Source organism: Aotus nancymaae, unplaced genomic scaffold, assembly GCF_030222135.1.
Source record: "Aotus nancymaae isolate 86718 unplaced genomic scaffold, 86718_ANA_hifiasm-v0.15.2.pri h1tg000006l, whole genome shotgun sequence".
NCBI classification, from domain to species: domain Eukaryota; kingdom Metazoa; phylum Chordata; class Mammalia; order Primates; family Aotidae; genus Aotus; species Aotus nancymaae.
The window spans coordinates 66,325,401-66,343,785 of record NW_026988417.1 but is presented as its reverse complement, the minus strand read 5'-3'; the positions used below and the strand labels follow the sequence as shown (position 1 = coordinate 66,343,785).

At 36.3% G+C, this 18,385-nt stretch overlaps 1 protein-coding gene across 3 annotated transcripts in view; it reads left to right on the top strand.

Moving 5' to 3' along the window:
- Positions 1 to 14,714, top strand: part of ANKRD17 (ankyrin repeat domain 17) — a 177,630-nt gene extending 162,916 nt beyond the window's left edge. For all 3 annotated transcript variants that reach the window (XM_012464408.2, XM_012464409.3, XM_012464415.2), the window contains 5 exons: positions 4,020 to 4,217; positions 11,349 to 11,597; positions 12,406 to 12,584; positions 12,839 to 13,003; positions 13,654 to 14,714. In XM_012464408.2, coding sequence (XP_012319831.1) covers positions 4,020 to 4,217; positions 11,349 to 11,597; positions 12,406 to 12,584; positions 12,839 to 13,003; positions 13,654 to 13,713 — 851 coding nt within the window. In that variant the 3' untranslated portion in view covers positions 13,714 to 14,714. The remainder of the gene's footprint in view (positions 1 to 4,019; positions 4,218 to 11,348; positions 11,598 to 12,405; positions 12,585 to 12,838; positions 13,004 to 13,653) is intronic.
- The last annotated feature ends 3,671 nt before the right edge of the window (positions 14,715 to 18,385 follow it).

Here is an 18,385-nt window from a genome sequence, read left to right as displayed (position 1 = left end):
GAAGAAATAAAGATCTCCTGATTGTAAGCTATTGCTTTTTTTAAAAAAACTTTTTACTCTGAAATATTTTTAGACTTATGAAGAGTTCTATAATTCCTCGACTTCCCTTCATGTGACCATCTTACATAACCATGATACATTTCAAAACTAAAAAGATTAATATTAGTATAGTACTACTAACTAGACTTCAGATTTTAGGCGGATTTCACACGTTTTTCCAGTAATATCTTTTTTCTGTTGTAGGATCTAATCCAGGATGCCAGTTTGCATTTAAAGCTATTGGGTTTTAATGTAAGCATTTCAAGTAATTAAAGAGTCTATGTAAGAGATGACCACACTATGGTCTATAGGCCAAATTTGGCCTGCTGCCTGTTTTTACATTTTTAGAATGTTTTTTAAAAAAATTTCTTTTAAGAATAGGTTTGGCACAGTGGCTTATGCCTGTAATCCCAGCACTTTGGGAAGCCAAGGTGGGTCAATTGCTTAAGCCCTGGAATTCCAGACCAGCCTAGGCAACATGGGGAGACCCTGTCTCTACAAAAATACAAAAATTAGCTGGGCATGGTGGTGCACCCCTGTAGTCCCAGCTACCTGGGGGGGCTGAGGTGGAAGGATGACTTAAGCCCTAGAGGCAGAGGTTACAGTGAGCCGAGATCACACCTCTGCACTCCAGTCTGGGTGACAGAGCCAGACACTGTCTCAAAAAAAAAAAAATTAAGAATAAACATTCAACACAAACTATGAAATTTAAATTTCAATGTTCATAGAGAAAGCTTTGAAAATGCTTTTAAGTTTGATTTTTATAGTGGTTGGAATTTAATACTTTACCTTTCCAAAAATGTGATAATCTAGGTGTGGTGTTCAGGAAGGCTAAAATTAAGATTAGAGAACAAAAAAATACATTCCTATTTTTTGAAAAGGTATAGAAGAAAGTTCCGCTCTGTAAGGAAGGTGAGGTTTTTTGGGAGTGTATAGTTGATTAAAGCCAAAATTAGCATTGAATTTTAACTACAAGTCAATTACCTAATTCAGGTCATTTTGAGTTAAAGGTACTCATCCTTTTATTACTTGAGAAGATTTTCTCCTAAACTTCTTTCAGATACGAATTTTCGCGTCTCTCTACTTCTTCCTAGTTCATTTTGTGTTCCATATATAATTTTCTTCCTTTAACTTTTCTTATGTAAATAATTTGATCATTTGTATTTTAAACTCCGATCTGTTTTTATTGTTTGTATTTTGAAAAGTTTTTTTAAGTCACATAAAAATGTAAGGATGTAATCCCAGCACTTCGGGAGGCCGAGGCGGGTGGATCACGAGGTCAAGAGATCGAGACCATCCTGGTCAACATGGTGAAACCCCGTCTCTACTAAAAATACAAAAAATTAGCTGGGCACGGTGGCGCGTGCCTGTAATCCCAGCTACTCAGGAGGCTGAGGCAGGAGAATTGCCTGAACCCAGGAGGCGGAGGTTGCGGTGAGCCGAGATCGCACCATTGCACTCCAGCCTGGGCAACAAGAGCGAAACTCCGTCTCAAAAAAAAAAAAAAAATTTAAGGAACAGAATAAACAGCATAATAAATACCTTTATGTTTCCACATTTATTAACATATTCTCCATGTGTTAACATCTTTTCAAACTCTCTCCCTCACTTCCCCCTCCTTTTCCTTCATCCTCTTTTTTCCTTCTTGCTGCTTCCTTTCCTTTTCACCCCCTCTCTTGTCTTGTCTTACCTGTCTCTCCCCTTCTTCATCCTTCTTTCCTCCTTTTCCCTCTTTCTATCCTATCTCTGTTTTCTTTTCCTCCCCATCTTTTGTCAAATCATGAGAAGATAACTTTTAAACATGATGCTTTACCCCTAAATACTTCGATATATATCTTTAGAATGTTTGCCTTCACAGCTATGCCACTATTACTGCATCAAAGAAATGAGAATGAATTTGATAATAACACTCAACATAAAATACCATTTTCCCAAATATATTCTTTCTGCCTGTGTGTATCTCTTTTCCCTGCCTTTTGATCCAAGACTCAATCAAGGTTCACACATTACTTTTGGCTGTTATGTGTCTTTGGTCTCCCTCCATCTAAAGCATTCTACTGCCTTCCTCTGCAGTTCTTGACGTTGACTCCTTTGGCAAGTTTAATTCAGCTATTTTGTTAATCCATGCTTAGATTCAGATCAAACATTTCTGAAAGGAGCATCATATAGGTGATGTTTTGAACCTCACACTGCATCTTATCAATGACAGATTAGCTGAATGTGGTGGCTCATACTTTTAATCCCAACATTTTGGGAGGCTGAGACCAGAGGCTCATTTGAGTCCAGAAGACTAGCCTGGGCAAAATAGTGAGACCCTGTCGCTACAAAAATAAATAAATGAAAAAGCTGGATGTGGTGGCATGTACCTGTAATCCCAGCTACTTAGGAGGCTGAGGCAGGAGGATTGCTTGAGCCCAGTAGGTGGAGGCTGTGGTGAGCTATGGGCAACAGAGCAATCTCCTGTCTTCTTAAAAGAAAGAAAAAATGATAAATTGTTCCAGTATTGGCTGTGGAAAGCTTGGCCAAGTGGTTAATATGTAATCATCAGATCTCTCCATTGTAGAATCGTATCTGTAGCCCTTTTTTCCCTAGTTTTATACAACGATTTGGTCCTTAAACCTATTTAAAATCCAATATTGAACATGTATTCTATGAAAGCTATTAAAAGGTAAAACAAAAATATAGCTAGGTGTGTGGCACACATCTGTAGTCCCAGATACTCAGGAGGCTGAGACAAGAGGATTGCTTGAGCCCAAGAGTTTGAGGCTACCATGAGCTATAGTAATGATGCCACTGCACTCTACCCTGAGTGCAGTGAAAGGCCTGTCTCCTGAATTTAAAAAAAATCATTGACAGTTATTTCTTTATTTTTCTGTAGTTTTAACCCATTAGACTAAAATCAGATAGGTTATTTGTGTAAATAGCTTAGTGTGTAGACATTTGTAGTACTTTTTTTAATGAATATATTTTGAAAACAAATGTGTGTATCTGTGAGAGAGAAAGAGGAAGAAGAGTAGGTGTTTTACCTTTATCCCTAAAAATAAACATTAAAAAAAAATGTTTTCTAAAGATCCCTAAAGATAAACATTTACTCTTCCTCTTCTTTTTCTCTCTCACAGATACACACACATTTGTTTTTGAAACAAGAAATCCTGGAAGTTTCACTTTCTGTTACATATATGGTTTTTGGGTTTGGGTTTTTAAAATAAATTTGCATTAATTTTACGATCAGTAAAGGCAACAAAAGTCTACTTTGACAAAAAGCCCATGTAAAGGAAAACTATGATCTTTTTTAACTAAAACATTAATGCCCACTAGTGCTGAAAGTGCTGCAATCAAGAATATAATTTGTTCCCAGTAAATTATAATTTGAATTTAACAGTATAATGTGATAATTGTTCCTTTTATAAGTATCTATATAGTTGTCGGTTTTTGTGTGTTTGAGACAGGTTCTCACTCTGTCACTCTGGTTGGCATGCAGTGGTGCCATCACAGCTTACTACAGCCTTAACCTCCTGGGCTCAGCAATCCTCCCACCTCAGCCTCCCAAGTAATTGGAACTACAAACATGCACCACCACACTTGGCTAATTTGGTGGGTTTTTTTTTTTTTTTTTTTTTTTTTTTTGGTAGAGACAGTCTCACTATGTTGCCCAGCCTGGTCTCAAACTCTGGGCTCAAGCAGTCCTCTCACCGTGGCCTCCCAAAAGTATTGGAATTACAGGAATTTTTTTGTTTGTTTGTATTTTGTTTTTTGAGGTGGGGTCTTGATGTATTGCTCAGACCAGTCTTGAACACCTGGCCTTAAGCAGTCCTGCCACCTTGGCCTCCCAAAGTGATTACAGGTGTGGGGCACCATGCCCAGCCGGGATTTTTTTTTTATAATATGAAATAGTTTTGAATATATTTAGGGCCAAGTAGGGTGTGTCTATTTCTTGTAGGGGTAACTATTATAAATTATCATGACCTTCTACATTATAGGTATTGTCAATATGGACTCGCCATATGGTTCTGTAACACCTTCTTCAACACATTTGGGAAATTTTGCCTCAAACCTTTCAGGAGGTCAGATGTACGGACCTGGGGCACCCCTTGGAGGAGCACCCACAGCTGCTAACTTTAACAGACAGCATTTTTCCCCGCTTAGTTTGTTGACTCCGTGTTCATCAGCATCAAATGGTGAGTTTTATGCACTGTAATTCCATAAGAATCTGCATATATGTTTTCTTAAAAACAGCAGATTTTAAACCTCATCATAATTTTAATACCATAAAAATGTAATGTGTACTCTTGGAATCTGTGGAAATTCAAAAAAATTTCTTAGTATTTAAATGATTAGAATCAACGTAGGTTATATCAAACCTAAAATATTGAAGTTTTTCTAAGAGGGATTATTATTATTATTATTATTTATTTTTATTAGAGACAGGGTCTCACTATGTTGCCCAGCCTGGTTTTGTCAAACTCCTGGACTCAAGCAATCCTCCTACCTCCCAAAGTGCTGGGATTACAAGTGTGAGCCACCACTCCTGTCCTGAGGTATCATTTTTAGAGGGAAAAAAATTAATCCTTATACCTGTTATTAATTTATGTTTACTTTTAGTTTTGAGAATACAGCTTCCAAGGAGAAAGATTTCTACCCTTAAGTGTGAAAATTACATCCTTTTAGTTCGTCTTTTAATCTCATCTAGTCTGGGCACAGTGACTTTCTGCCTGTAATCCTAGAATTTTGGGAGGCGGAGGCAGATGGATCACCTGAGGCCAGGAATTCAAGACCAGCCTGGCCAACATGACAAAAGCCCATCTTACTAAAAATACAAAAATTAGTTAGGTGTTATGGTGTGCGCCTGTAATCCCAGCTACTTGGGGACTGAGGCAGGAGAATTGCTTGAACCCGGGAGGCAGAGGTTGCAGTGAGCCAAGATCACACCACTGTACTCCAGCCTGGGCAACAGAGCAAAAGAAAAAAGAAATCTCATCTGCATAAACAACACAACTGATTTCACATTATCACATAATTACAGGCAGACTTTTGAAGCAGCAATTAAATTTTTTTTTTTTTTTTTTGAGATGGAATTTCGCTCTTGCTCAGGCTGGAGTGCAATGTCACAATCTCGGCTCACTGCAACCTCCACCTCCCAGGTTCAAGTGATTCTCCTGCCTCAGCTTCCACAGTAGCTGAGATTACAGGCGCACACCACCACGCCCAGCTAATTTTTTGTATTTTTAGTAGAGTTGGGTTTCATTATGTAGGCCAGGTTGGTCTCGAACTCCTGACCTCAGGCAATCCACCCACCTCAGCCCCCCAAAGTGCTAGGATTATAGGCATGAGCCACGGCGCCTTTTTTTTTTTTTTTTTTTTTTTTTTTTTTTTTTGAGACAGAGCTTGCTCTGTCACCCAGGCTTGAATACAATGGCATGGTCTTTCTTGGCTTACTACAACCTCTACCTCCTGCATTCAAGCAATTCTCTCGCCTCAGCCTCCCTAGTAGCTGGGACCACAGGCATGTGCCACCACATCCACCTAATTTTTGTATTTTTAGTAGACACAGGGTTTCACTATGTTGCTCAGGCTGGTCTCGAACTCCTGACCTTGTGATCTGCCTACCTTAGCCTCTGAAAGTGCTGGGATCACAGGCATGAGCCATCATGCCCAGGCTAGATTTTCAAACTAATGAAGATCAGTCAGCAATAGGGAATTTAACTCAAATTAAGACAATTCTGTAGTAAGGTTAGATATGTTTGTTTTCGAGGTAAAGGTGTAAAGTTGCTTATCTCTTAAGGAAATTATAATAAGACTCAGTTAAAAAAAAAACTGACAAATTGCTTCTAAGTAGCAATACTAGAATCGGTAATAGTTAACTGAATTAACTGAATAAAAGAGTAAAAAGTTTTAATTATTTTAGAGACACATGTCAAAGTACATTGCCAGTTAAAGCATGAGGTTAAGTTGTGGCATGCAGTAAATTTATATCTTCATAGTTTTTCTTGTATTTGTCAAATAATGGCAGTCATATAGAATATTAATTATCCTTGCACAGCTCCCCAAGTGCTGAAATTACAGATGTGTACCACTGCACCAGCCAGGTTAGGTTTTTAATTCATGCTTTTGAATATATTGCTATATTGTAGATACAGAATATCATTGAGGCCATTACATTTGCTTTTATTGTTGCCACATTCCAGTAACTATTTTGTTATAAAAAATTTCAGACCCAAAGAAAAGTGAAATAGTACAAGGAATATCCATATTCCCTTCACTTAAATTTCCCAATTATTTTGTTATATTTATTTTCTCTCTCTACCATCTTGTTGTGAACCATTCCTAAATAAGGTGCAGATATGACACTTTAGACCTAAAAACATGCATCACTTAAAAGATTTTTTTAATGCAACCACGATACCATTATCAAATACCTAATAGGTTAACATGGATTCAGTAAAAATTATCAGTCTAGCCCAGGCACAGTGGCTCACATCTGTAATCCCTGCTCTTTGGGAGGCCGAGGCAGGTGGATCACGAGGTCAGGAGTTCAAGACTAGCCTGACCAATATGGTGAAACCCCGTCTCTACTAAAAATATAATTAGCCTGGCAGGGTGGCAGGTGCCTGTTTTCCCAGTTACTCAGGAGGCTGAGGCAGGAGAATTGCTTGAACCTGGAAGGTGGAGGTTGCAGTGAGCCGAGTTCATGCCACTGCACTCCAGCCTGGGTGACAGAGAGAGACTCCCATCTCAAGAAAAGAAATCGGTCTCTATATTCAGATATTTTTAATTATCCCAAAACTTTTTTTTTTTCCCTGAAACAGAGTCTTACTCTGTCACCCAGGCTGGAGTACAGTGGTGCGATCTCGGCTCACTGCAACTTCCGCCTCCCGGGTTCAAGTGATTCACCTGCCTCAGCCTCCCAAGTAGCTGGGATTACAGGTGCCCAATACCATACCTGGCTAATTTTTGTATTTTTAGTAGAGATGGAATTTTACCATGTTGGCCAGGCTGGTCTTGAACTCCTGACCTCGTGATCCACCCAGCTTGGCCTCCCAAAGTGCTGGGATTACAGGAATAAGCCACCGCACCCACCCTCAAAACATTTGTTATAGATGTTTCTCTCTTGAACGAGGAACCACTCAAGGCTCACACATTGCATTTGATTATGTCTCTCAGGTTTTGTAATTAATAATTTTAAACTTTCAAGAATACCTCAAGGATCTGTTATGTATTTTTCTCAGATTCACCAATTAAACTACATTACTTCCTTTCTTCATCATATATTCCTCTCTGTGTGTGTGTGTATGTAAAACTTTTATTCTGAACTATTTTAGAGTTAGTTGTAGACGTCAAACTCTTTTGCCCCTAAATAACTTAGTTTGCTAAGAATAATAATGTTCCCTTCCACTACTATCATGCAATGTTTAAATTTAACAGACTTTACATTTTATAATATTATTATCTGTGGTCCATATTTACTTTTCATCAGTTATCACAATAATAACTTTATTATTTTCTCTCATCCAGGATTCTAATTAGGACTGCAAGTTACACTTAATTCCCATATCTCTTTAGTCTCAAATAATCTGGAACTCTTCTCTGAGCCTTTCTTTAACTTTCAAAGAAAAATTCTTTGCTAGAATGCCTTTTATTTTTATTTCCTACTTTTGTTCCTGATTAAATTCAGGGTATGTTTAATAAACACTGAACTAAACTGTGAGGAAATTGCAGTGTAGTTTTACTGTAGGAGCACTTTTTGTTCTCTTCTCTCTTGTCTCCTCTCTTTTCTCTACTCTCTCATCTCTCCTCTCCTCCTCTTCTCATGAGATCTCTCTCTGTCACCCAGGCTGGAATGCAGTGGTGTATGACCATAGCTTACTGCAGCCTCATTCAAACTCCTGGGGTCAAGCAGTCCTCTTGCCTCAGCCTCTCAAGTAGCTGGGACTGCAGGTACTTGCCATAGCACCCAGCAAATGTTTTCATTTTATTTTTATGTATTTATTTTTTTGTAAGACAAGGTCTTACTATGTTGCCCAGACTGGTCTTGAACTCCTGGTCTCAAGAGATCCTCCCACTTTGGCCTCCCAAAATGCAGAGATGCTGAGATTACAGGTGTGAGCCACAATGCTTGCCTCCCCCACCTTTTTTTTTTTTTTGGCAAGCTCTGTCTCTCTTGCCCAGGCTGGAATCCAGTGGCACATCTTGGCTCACTGTAACCTCCACCTCTTGGGCCCAACCAATCTTCCTGCCTCAGTTTCCCAGGTAGCTGGGACTACAGGTGTGCACTACCACACTTGGCTAATTTTTTTATTTTTTTTTTTTGTAGAGATGGGGTTTTACCGTGTTGCCCAGGCTGGTCTCAAATTCCTGAGCTCAAGTGATCTGCCCACCGCTGCCTCCCAAAATGTTGGATTACAGGCGTGAGCCATCACACCCAGTTGCCCCACTTTTTGAATTTGTGAATCACATTGCTCTTTCAATTTTCATTCAGGACTCTTATCTTTTCTAAACTGAGGTGAATTTACCATGATATCAATGACATTTAAATATTTAGGGCACCTCATTTTATGGGCTACTTCCAAGTGCTGTACATGATTTTTTATTTGTAATTTTGCATTATTCTAAAAAAGATTACCAAAATTGTGTACGCTCAAGGCCCCACAAAAACCTAGATCTACCCCACCCTCTGAAACCTATTGTTTATGTAATATATAAGCTGATTTTTTTTGTTTGTTTGTTTGTTTTTGAGACGGAGTTTCGCTCTTGTTACCCAGGCTGGAGTGCAATGGTGTGATCTCGGCTCACCGCAACTTCTGCCTCCTGGGTTCAGGCAATTCTCCTGCCTCAGCCTCCTGAGTAGCTGGGATTACAGGCACATGCCACCATGCCCAGCTAATTTTTTTTTGTATTTTTAGTAGGGACGGGGTTTCACCATGTTGACCAGGATGGTCTCGATCTCTTGACCTCGTGATCCACCCGCCTTGGCCTCCCGAAGTGCTGGGATTACAGGCGTGAGCCACCGCGCCCGGCAAGCTGATGTTTTTAAATAACATGGCTTTGAATTAAATTTTGCTTTTTTTTCTAATTGAAGAAATTATAATAATTAGAGATGTGAAAAGTATTTTAGTTAGGTTCATTTTATGAAAAGGAATATAGAGACCCATCCAGGGAATCTCAAGGAAAATGATGTTTATACAAGGCTATGCAGAACCATCTTCCAAACAGTCCAGGACTTAGAGGCAGCTTTTCTCTCTCTCTCTCGGAGGATTTATGGTCTTTCACTCATGGTCTGTTTCTTGTGAGTTTCTTGAATTCTGCTCTCTTTACACCTAAACTTCTTCATAATCTTATCTTGCATATGGACATCAATTGTTCAACTTCATAGTTAATTAAATCAATTAACCCTTCAATTGTCCATTCTTTGATGAGGAATGTGATTGGCTCAGCTCCTATGTTCAAATCAGGCTATTTCAGTCAGATTACTGACGAGCCTAAAATGGATCATTCCTGGATGAGCGCATATCCTAATCCAATAGCTGTGCAAAGAGGAAGCAGAAAACAGGATCATCTGATAAAAACTATGGCTAGGGGGTGGCAGGATCTGTGCAGAGAGTAAATTTCTTAAATGGAGCAGGTCAACAGGCAAGCCTAGTAATTCTGTTTATTAAAATAGAATGTGTAGGAGGCTGAGGCAGGAGGATGGCTTGAGGCCAGGAGTTTGAGGCTGCAGTGCACTGTGATTGTGCCTGTGAATAGCCACTGTATTCCAGTGTGGGCACCGTAGTGAGACCATTTCTTAAAAATCAAAACTATGTGGAAGGTTGTGTTATTTTGCTTTACTTTGGTTTCAGAAGGATACAGGAAATAAAAGGGAAACCAGAGTGAACCCAGAGGTTAGAGGAGGCTCCCAGGGATGAATATAGGGGAAAGCAGGGTTCATTTGTTCATCCTTTCTTCCTTCCTGCCTGCCTGCCTGCCCTGACTGTGTCTTGGTGTTAGTTGTTTTGGGTTGATTTTTCCTAGAGGTTTAAGTGTGGCCTTTCAATATATAGTTTAAAAAAAAAAAAAAACATGCTTTTGTGTTTACATGTCCACGTATTCCTTGTAGTTTTGTCTGTTTTCCACTGCATGTATAATTGCAGAATTTGTGGAGTTTTTTAGTCTCTAGCTGAAATATTCTTTTACTTCTAATACTTTCCTGAGTTTTGTCATATTGTTTCTGTTTTACTAATTCTGAATGATGCTGTTTCTTCATGTCATTTTCTTTTAGCTCATTTTTGAATTTTAGGTTATAGCTTTCTTTCTGAAGTGCTTTTATTGTCAACAGGGATGCTATAGGTCTTTCTCTTTTATATAATAGGCTAATTTGGAGTTCAACTGCAGTTCTGTTGAATCTGCAGGTAACAGTTTTGATTTTCAAGCTTCAGACTCCTTTATTATTTAAACCATTTAAATTTAAATGTGCTTTAATATTTAAGCTTTTCACATAAAATATAATTTTGATTTTTTAAATAATATATTGAGCGTAAATCACTAATGAATATTCTTAAGAACTCCACCTTGTTTTGATAAGTAAAAAAGATTCTTATTAGTAAAAGTGTGTTCTGTTAAGTACTCACAAGATAAAACAGGCTTAGGCAATGACTCCCCTGGAGTCATATGGTGGCTCATACCAGTAGTCCCAGCTGTTCAGGAGGTTAGGGTGGGAGGATCACTTGATCCCAGGAGTTTGAGGCTGCAGTGAGCTATGATCTTGCCTCTGCAGTTTAGCCTGGACAACAGAGTAAGACTCTGTCTCTAAAAATAAATAAATAAATAAATAAATAAATAGTGGATGAATAACAAAGAAACATATTTCTTTCTCTTAAGCTAGGTTTTCCAAATTTATTAGATAGCTGAATCTCTTTGTTTTTTCATCATAACATACCAAAAAGCAAGTGTTCCCAAGAAATACAGTTTGGAGATTACCACAGGCAGTGATTTTTAGCCATCTCCATTCTGTTGTTGTTCATTTTTTAATTTAAATGTCTTATTGCTCTACATTTACTTAATGTCAAGGGTTAATTCATTTTGAATATTATTTAGTTTAATAGTTTATTACCTGTATAGTTGAACACTTTGCAGCAATGACATCATATTCTACCTTGAAGTCATGGAACTTTAGCCAAATTTTAATATGTATAATTTTTATTTAAGTATTATTTTTACATTTTGTTTTTCTGAGAATATATATTTTAAATGTCTCCTGGATTTAAGATTTGGTTTTATAAAATTACATGTTCTATAGATGACCTGTATTTTATTTTGAAATATCTCTTCTTTAGATTCTTCTGCACAGTCAGTATCCTCTGGAGTTCGTGCACCATCTCCTGCCCCATCTTCAGTACCATTAGGGTCAGAAAAGCCCAGCAATGTGTCTCAGGACAGGAAAGTTCCAGTTCCTATTGGGACTGAACGTTCTGCACGTATCAGGCAAACTGGAACATCAGCTCCATCTGTTATTGGGAGCAATTTGTCTACATCAGTAGGGCATAGTGGCATCTGGTCCTTTGAAGGGATTGGTGGCAATCAAGGTAGGATATTCTATCCTGATCTCTAGAAATTAAGTTTATGCATTTAACTATAATGTAAACAGTATTTAACTTTCATAGTCATTTCTTTTCTTTTTTTTTTTTTTGAGATGGAGTTTCGCTCTTGTTGCTCAGGCTGGAGTACAATGGCACGATCTTGGTTCACTGCAACCTCCGCCTCCCGGATTCAAGCGATTCTCCTGCCTCAGCCTCCCAAGTAGCTGGGGTTACAGGCATGCACCACTATGCCCGGCTAATTTTTGTATTTTTAGTAGAGGCAGTGTTTCACCTTGTTGATCGGGCGGATATCAAACTTCTGACCTCAAGTGACCCACCTGCCTCAGCCTCCCAAAGTGCTGGCATTACAGGCATGAGCCACCATGCCCAGCCTCATAGTCATTTCCAAAAGATTTGTATTCTTATTTTTTTGTTGTTGTCTTGGGTATCTAATCACTTCTTTAAGAGTTCTGTCCCCATGTGACCTTTCTCATTACATTTATTTATTACTGCTTTCTGAAAATATCTAATGCAAGCATGTTCTTTTCTTCCTTTCATCATATTAAGAACACATTAATATTTCCTTTCAGTCCTTTTAGGTTGTACTTCAATTTTTTTTAATAATACCAGGTTTTTAGATTATTTCATTAAACTATTTAATATCACTACCTACAAACATGGAAATATATAAAAGTAGATCATTACATTGAAATAATCTACAGTTCAATGTGGAAAATACTAGAAAAACAGAAAATATTTTCTGTTGATTTTAAATATTAACTATTTTTGTTTCTGATTCTTTGTTTGCCCTCAGACAAAGTAGACTGGTGTAACCCTGGGATGGGAAATCCTATGATCCACAGACCGATGTCTGATCCAGGAGTATTTTCACAACATCAAGCAATGGAGCGAGATAGTACAGGAATTGTAACTCCTTCTGGTACATTCCATCAGCATGTTCCTGCAGGCTACATGGACTTTCCTAAAGTTGGGGTAAAGTTCTGATTTTGTCCTAGTTCTTCAAGGGAGAATTTTCTGACAAAATATTTTCAATATAATAGGCATATGTATAATCAATCTAATGTTAAAATAAATTATATAATGGGTAATAATTTTTAGATATCTAAGATAAGTTGTACATTCCCAGGATGAGGTGAAGTTTCAAATATCAATTTTAAGCCTATTGATTATATTGGGAAAAATGAACAATGACTTGGATGTTAATTTATGTGTTTTTCTTTTTTAAGGGTATGCCTTTTTCTGTGTATGGGAATGCAATGATTCCGCCAGTAGCACCTATCCCTGATGGTGCTGGAGGACCCATATTTAATGGCCCTCATGCTGCAGACCCTTCTTGGAACTCACTGATAAAGATGGTTTCCAGCTCCACGGAAAATAATGGCCCTCAAACAGTAAGGCTGATCGTTCAGTGAACAAACATTTATTTTGTGTTTAAGAAATGGAAAGACAAATAGGATATAGATAACTCATGATAGCAAGAGAGTATGGTGAATATAGGCAGTTGAGGAAATTGAAGGAAATTTAATATAGCTGGAGTATAGCAGGGGGCTGTGGGAAATGGTACCAAAGGCAGGTTTAGGGTTAAAATTATGAAAGATACTGTGTATTCTACTGGGTAGCAAATAGTAAATGAAAGATTTTAAGTTGTAAAGTGATTATCTTATGATTTTATACATTAAAGTTTACTAGTGGTATGAAAAGGCCATCTAGAGGTTATTTATTAAAGGTATTATAAATAACTGAAAATTCACAGAAATGATTGTACATTTTAGCTTAGTATATGTTAAATATCTTTGATTTGTTTTTCTTCCACAACCATGAATCTAAATTACTCAAGTAATGATTTTTTTTTAAAAAGGTTGTAAATCAGATTCTGTTTGATGGATAAGAGGTAGGAAAATAATAGAAAAAAGGTTTTATCATTTCTTCCCACTAGTTCCTAGTATGTTGCAAACTGAAGAGTACCTCCTTAGTTTCTAAGAGTTTTAATAAAATATATGCTAAATATATATTTTGTAAAATACATGCTCTATATTCATAGGTGTGGACTGGACCCTGGGCACCTCACATGAACAGTGTGCATATGAACCAGCTTGGCTGATGAGGATCAGCTTGTTAGCCTGCAGATTCCTTTTCATTTGGAGGAAATCACCAGTGGCCGAAAAAAAAAATTATGCTCCCAAATCATTCTACTGATGTGCTTGACTGAAGTGTGTAGGCTTTTTGCAGAAGATCTTACTAACTGACCTATTTTCTGTGATCATTTGTGACTGCCCATTCCCCATCATCATCCGTTTTACCTTAGTTAGCATTTTTCTTATCATTTTTCTTTTTTTCTTTCCCTCTTCCCCTTTGGACATAACTTTCTGTTGAAGCTGTTCTTTGGCTGGTTGGTTTTAGTACTGTAAACTGCTTTTGAGCAAACACGGAAATTTAGCAAAATTATGTAAACTTGATCCTGAAGTTTTAGAATGGCAAATAAATGTACAATTGTTTACATAACAGAAAAGGATAAGCAGAAAGTAAATTTCAATATGTCAGTATAGAGGCTCTACTTTATGTAGACTTAAATTAATGTGAGATATGTACCTTCATATTCAGAAATCTGGATGTTTCCTTCATACATTAAACTATTAATAAGCATAACTTTTCTACTTGTGTAATTTAAGTATAAAGTAAAATAATGGGCATTATCATTGGATGTTTCCCCACATTGGTTTTTCAGACACCCATCTTGCTTTCTTTTCAGTTTATTTGTAGCAAGGCACATATAGAAGAAGAAATTTCTGGCTTTTCCATGTCATTTTATTACCTTTTCTCACTTTTAAAACTAATACACACTTATCTCTTCACTCTTTTTTCTCTCCTTACCTTTACCACTAATACCAGTAAAATTACCTTGCTGATAGTGAAAAAGTTCTGTCAAGATTTTCACTGTAATGGCTGCTACAGAGAGATGGACCATCTTCATCATCACCAGTGGTTTCTTCTAATTATAAAATGTTTAGACTTTCTGAGAATTTAAAAAGCCACCACTGTTCCCAGTCAGCATATACAAGCTCTTAATATTCTGTTTATTAAACAATTCAATGTACTATTTTATATTGGATGATATTGATTCTTAACATTGGCTTTTCAGTCATCAACAGTCAACATAAAATTTCAATTTTCAGTAATTTAGTGGAAAATATCTTATTTCTTTCTTCAATTTTAAAGGCTTTCTGCTTTTTACACTTGTATATTATCAGTGAAAAGGATCAACAGTTAACTTGAGCCAAGTAATAAAAGAAATTTTGCATTTGTCATGAAGACAATTTATGGTAGCTACATGAGTACACAGATTACAATATAAAGTCTCCATTTAACCTGTTTATGTAAGATACAGGGCCACACTAAACTACTCAGTGAGATTTATATATGCCATCCACTTGAAACAATAAACAGTAATGTCTCCAAGAAGATTATGTGTCCTACCCTGTCTCATGGAAAAATTAATTATATGGTTAAAATGTAAAAGAAAGTAAACATAAAGATCAAGTAATGTATATATCAATTTTTCTTTTTTAAAAAATAGACAAAATTTCACACTGGTAAAACATAAACACTGACTAAAATTCATATAAATCACCCAGAGTCGATGATATTAATACGGTTCCTTGGTTGTCAAGAAAATGAAATGATTTCTTAAGTCTGAGTAAAGAATAAAACCTGAGTAAAGAATAAAAAGATGACTTCTCAAGCATACCCAGATATTTGTAAACAGTACTACATTCATATCTTTTATTTTAAGAAGTGGTCTTAAAATATATAAATTTGTTTTTCCACCTATGTTTAATATGCCCAAATTTAAAGGGAGAGCTAAAAGACAGTCTACAAATAAATATAGCTATGAAATAAAATCATAGCACTTTACTAAAAAAGGGATGTAATAATGTTATTTAACACAGTATTTTATATATGACTTAACACTATTCTAGACATAAATTTTTTTTTCTTAATTCTTTCCTGTGTTAACTAGGGTTATTTTCTAGTTAAGATAATCCTGCTGGAGAACAGATGCTATCCAATATTTATTACAACACATGAATTGTGTTGTTTCACAATACTGAATTTCTTAAGATGGGGTATCTTATTAAAAAAGGAGGGGGGAAACCCTATATTTTCTTTACTTCAGAACTGTGGAGCCAAGGAATGCAGATTAAAATGCTCCATATTTAGTTTCTGGGATTGGGCTTGTTTAGTACAATACCATGGTTTTAGAAATCTGTACTAGGAACATTTTCCAAATACATTTTTTATATTTCAGATGTAATGCAGTGCACTTTTATTTGAACAATAAAACAAACCATAATTTTTTGAGACCATGAAGGTCTTTTTTTTTTAATTTTGAAAATATGTGCTATGTGTATATGCAGACTACATCAGTCTTTTAAGAAATGATTTAATTCTTGGACATTACACTTGAGTTAGTTCACACCTTAAATCCCCAAATAGTTAATATCTCAATTACTCTATAATCACTTTATACCATCCATTCCCAACAAAATCCCACATTTCATACCTTTTCAACATACATTTCGACATACTCAACATATTTACAAACACTGACTTAAATGTTTATAGAAAAGAAATTTCCCCTCCTATTTCCCATTACTGAAAAGTTGTTTTTATTAATACATGAAAATTAATTTTTTTGTAAATGACTATACTTATAATCATTTTTCTTCTTTGGAAAAGATAAATAGCTTATTAACTAATCCTGTCTTGTTCTTCACAAAAATAATAGTCCATCTGTGTTTTGACTCAAATAACCTAAATATACATTTTGTGAAAATGTTGTACCCTATATTATTTTTAAAACAGTACAGAGTGTTGGACTAAACAGGAAAACCCAGTTATAAAATGTCTTCAGATCTAAATCCCAGGTTGATGTTTTTCATAACATTCTTATTCCCACAGATCTGGCATTACAGAACATTTAAAGTGTACCAAAACATTGTTTTAAATAACAGATTTTAAAAGTAAGATTATTTCAGAATGATTAAAATAGCAAAGAAAAACCAAGTCACTGCTTTTAAAATCTATAAGCAGAGATTCAGTATTCCATTCTCAATATGGTCTTACTTTAGGTAAATGAATCTATGCAGATATCTTACACTTAGAATGTTTGCTGTCCCTGATGCTAAATTCTAAATGTTCCTTCTTGTCTTTGGAAATACATATCCTATTGATAAATGGTTGCTTAAGTCATAGCATTTGATTGACTCAGGTGACTGGAATTTAAGATGGGAGCATCATCAGTGCTTTAATAAGTCTTAATGTGTTATACACCTTGATTGCAAAAATATGATCACTTAAATTTTGGATAAATGTAAAGGAAAATGTGCCACTGTGGCTTTAACAGAATACCTTTATCATGCAACATAATACAGACCTAATATCTATGGTGTAGGAGGTTCCATATTATACTTTTAAATGAATTCACAGTTTTGAAAAACAAAAGCCAAATTTGCATGTTCAATGCTTGAAAACCAATGATAAGAAAGATAGCAAGCGGATGTCTTTCAATAAAGAGAAAAGAGCCAATTCTAGATTAGGTAGCTTTGGTTTTGAGAAGTAATGCCCTAAATAAGAAAGAAAAACTGAAATCTTAACTGATTCTAAGAAATCACTAACAATTGCTCATGAAAACATTTCTTAAAAGTGTATGTATATATATATACACCCTAGTAGGCTACAGTCATTTAGTTTTTTGACAAACATTTCAGAAGGCATATTTGGGAAAGGAGAAGCCTAAATGATTACATGATAATGATAGCCTATATTCAAATTTTGAGTACTTAATTCAGGCTACTACAACAAAAATACTACAGACCGAGGAGCTTAAACAACAGAAATTTATCTCAGTTCTGAAAGCTACAATGTCTACTGTCAACATGCCAGTCTTTATGGTTTCTGTTGGGGGCCTTCTGTCTGGTTTGCATATGGCTTTCTCCTTTTCAGTTTCTTAATGTAGGGCAAAAAAACGTCATCTTCGTTTTGTCTTTTCCTTTTTTTTTTTTTCCTTTGTTTGAGACAAGATCTCGCTCTGTCACCCAGGCCGGAGTGCAGTGGCACGATCACAGCTCACTGCAACTTCAAACTTAGGTTCATGTGATCCTCCCCTCCTAGCCTCCCAAAGCACAGGAATTTACAGGCATAAACCACCATGCCCAGCCTTGTTTCTTAAGCGGGCACAAATCCAATTCGAGAGTTCTACCCTTAAGATCAATTACTTCCCAAAGGCCCTACCTCTAAATACTGTCACATTGGGGTCTCAACAAAGAATCTGGGGAAGACAAAAACTCCATTCCTGTGTTCATGTCCAATGTAGCAAGCTCCTGTCCAATGTAGCAAGCTCCTGTCCAATGTAGCAAGCTCCATTCCTGTGTTCGTACCATGATGGTTAAGAATTACAGAGACTGCAGAAGGAAAATGTAATATATAGTCTCTTCTTAAGGAATTTAAAGTTGAGAAATTAACTGACATAACAGTAATATCAAAGACTGGAATTCACTAATTGTTGAACTTTTAAAAATGTTTAAATACATTGCACAAGTTCATTTGCAAAGAGGATTGACAAATGATTTCAGTTGGTTCTCTCAATAGTTGTATGGTCATTTTGTACTGTACTCTGAAACTCGAAAGATAGAGGATAATCACAATGTTGTATAAACAGTACCTATACATTATTAGTAACACTTTCTTTTGCATTGGGCTTTAAAATTAACAAA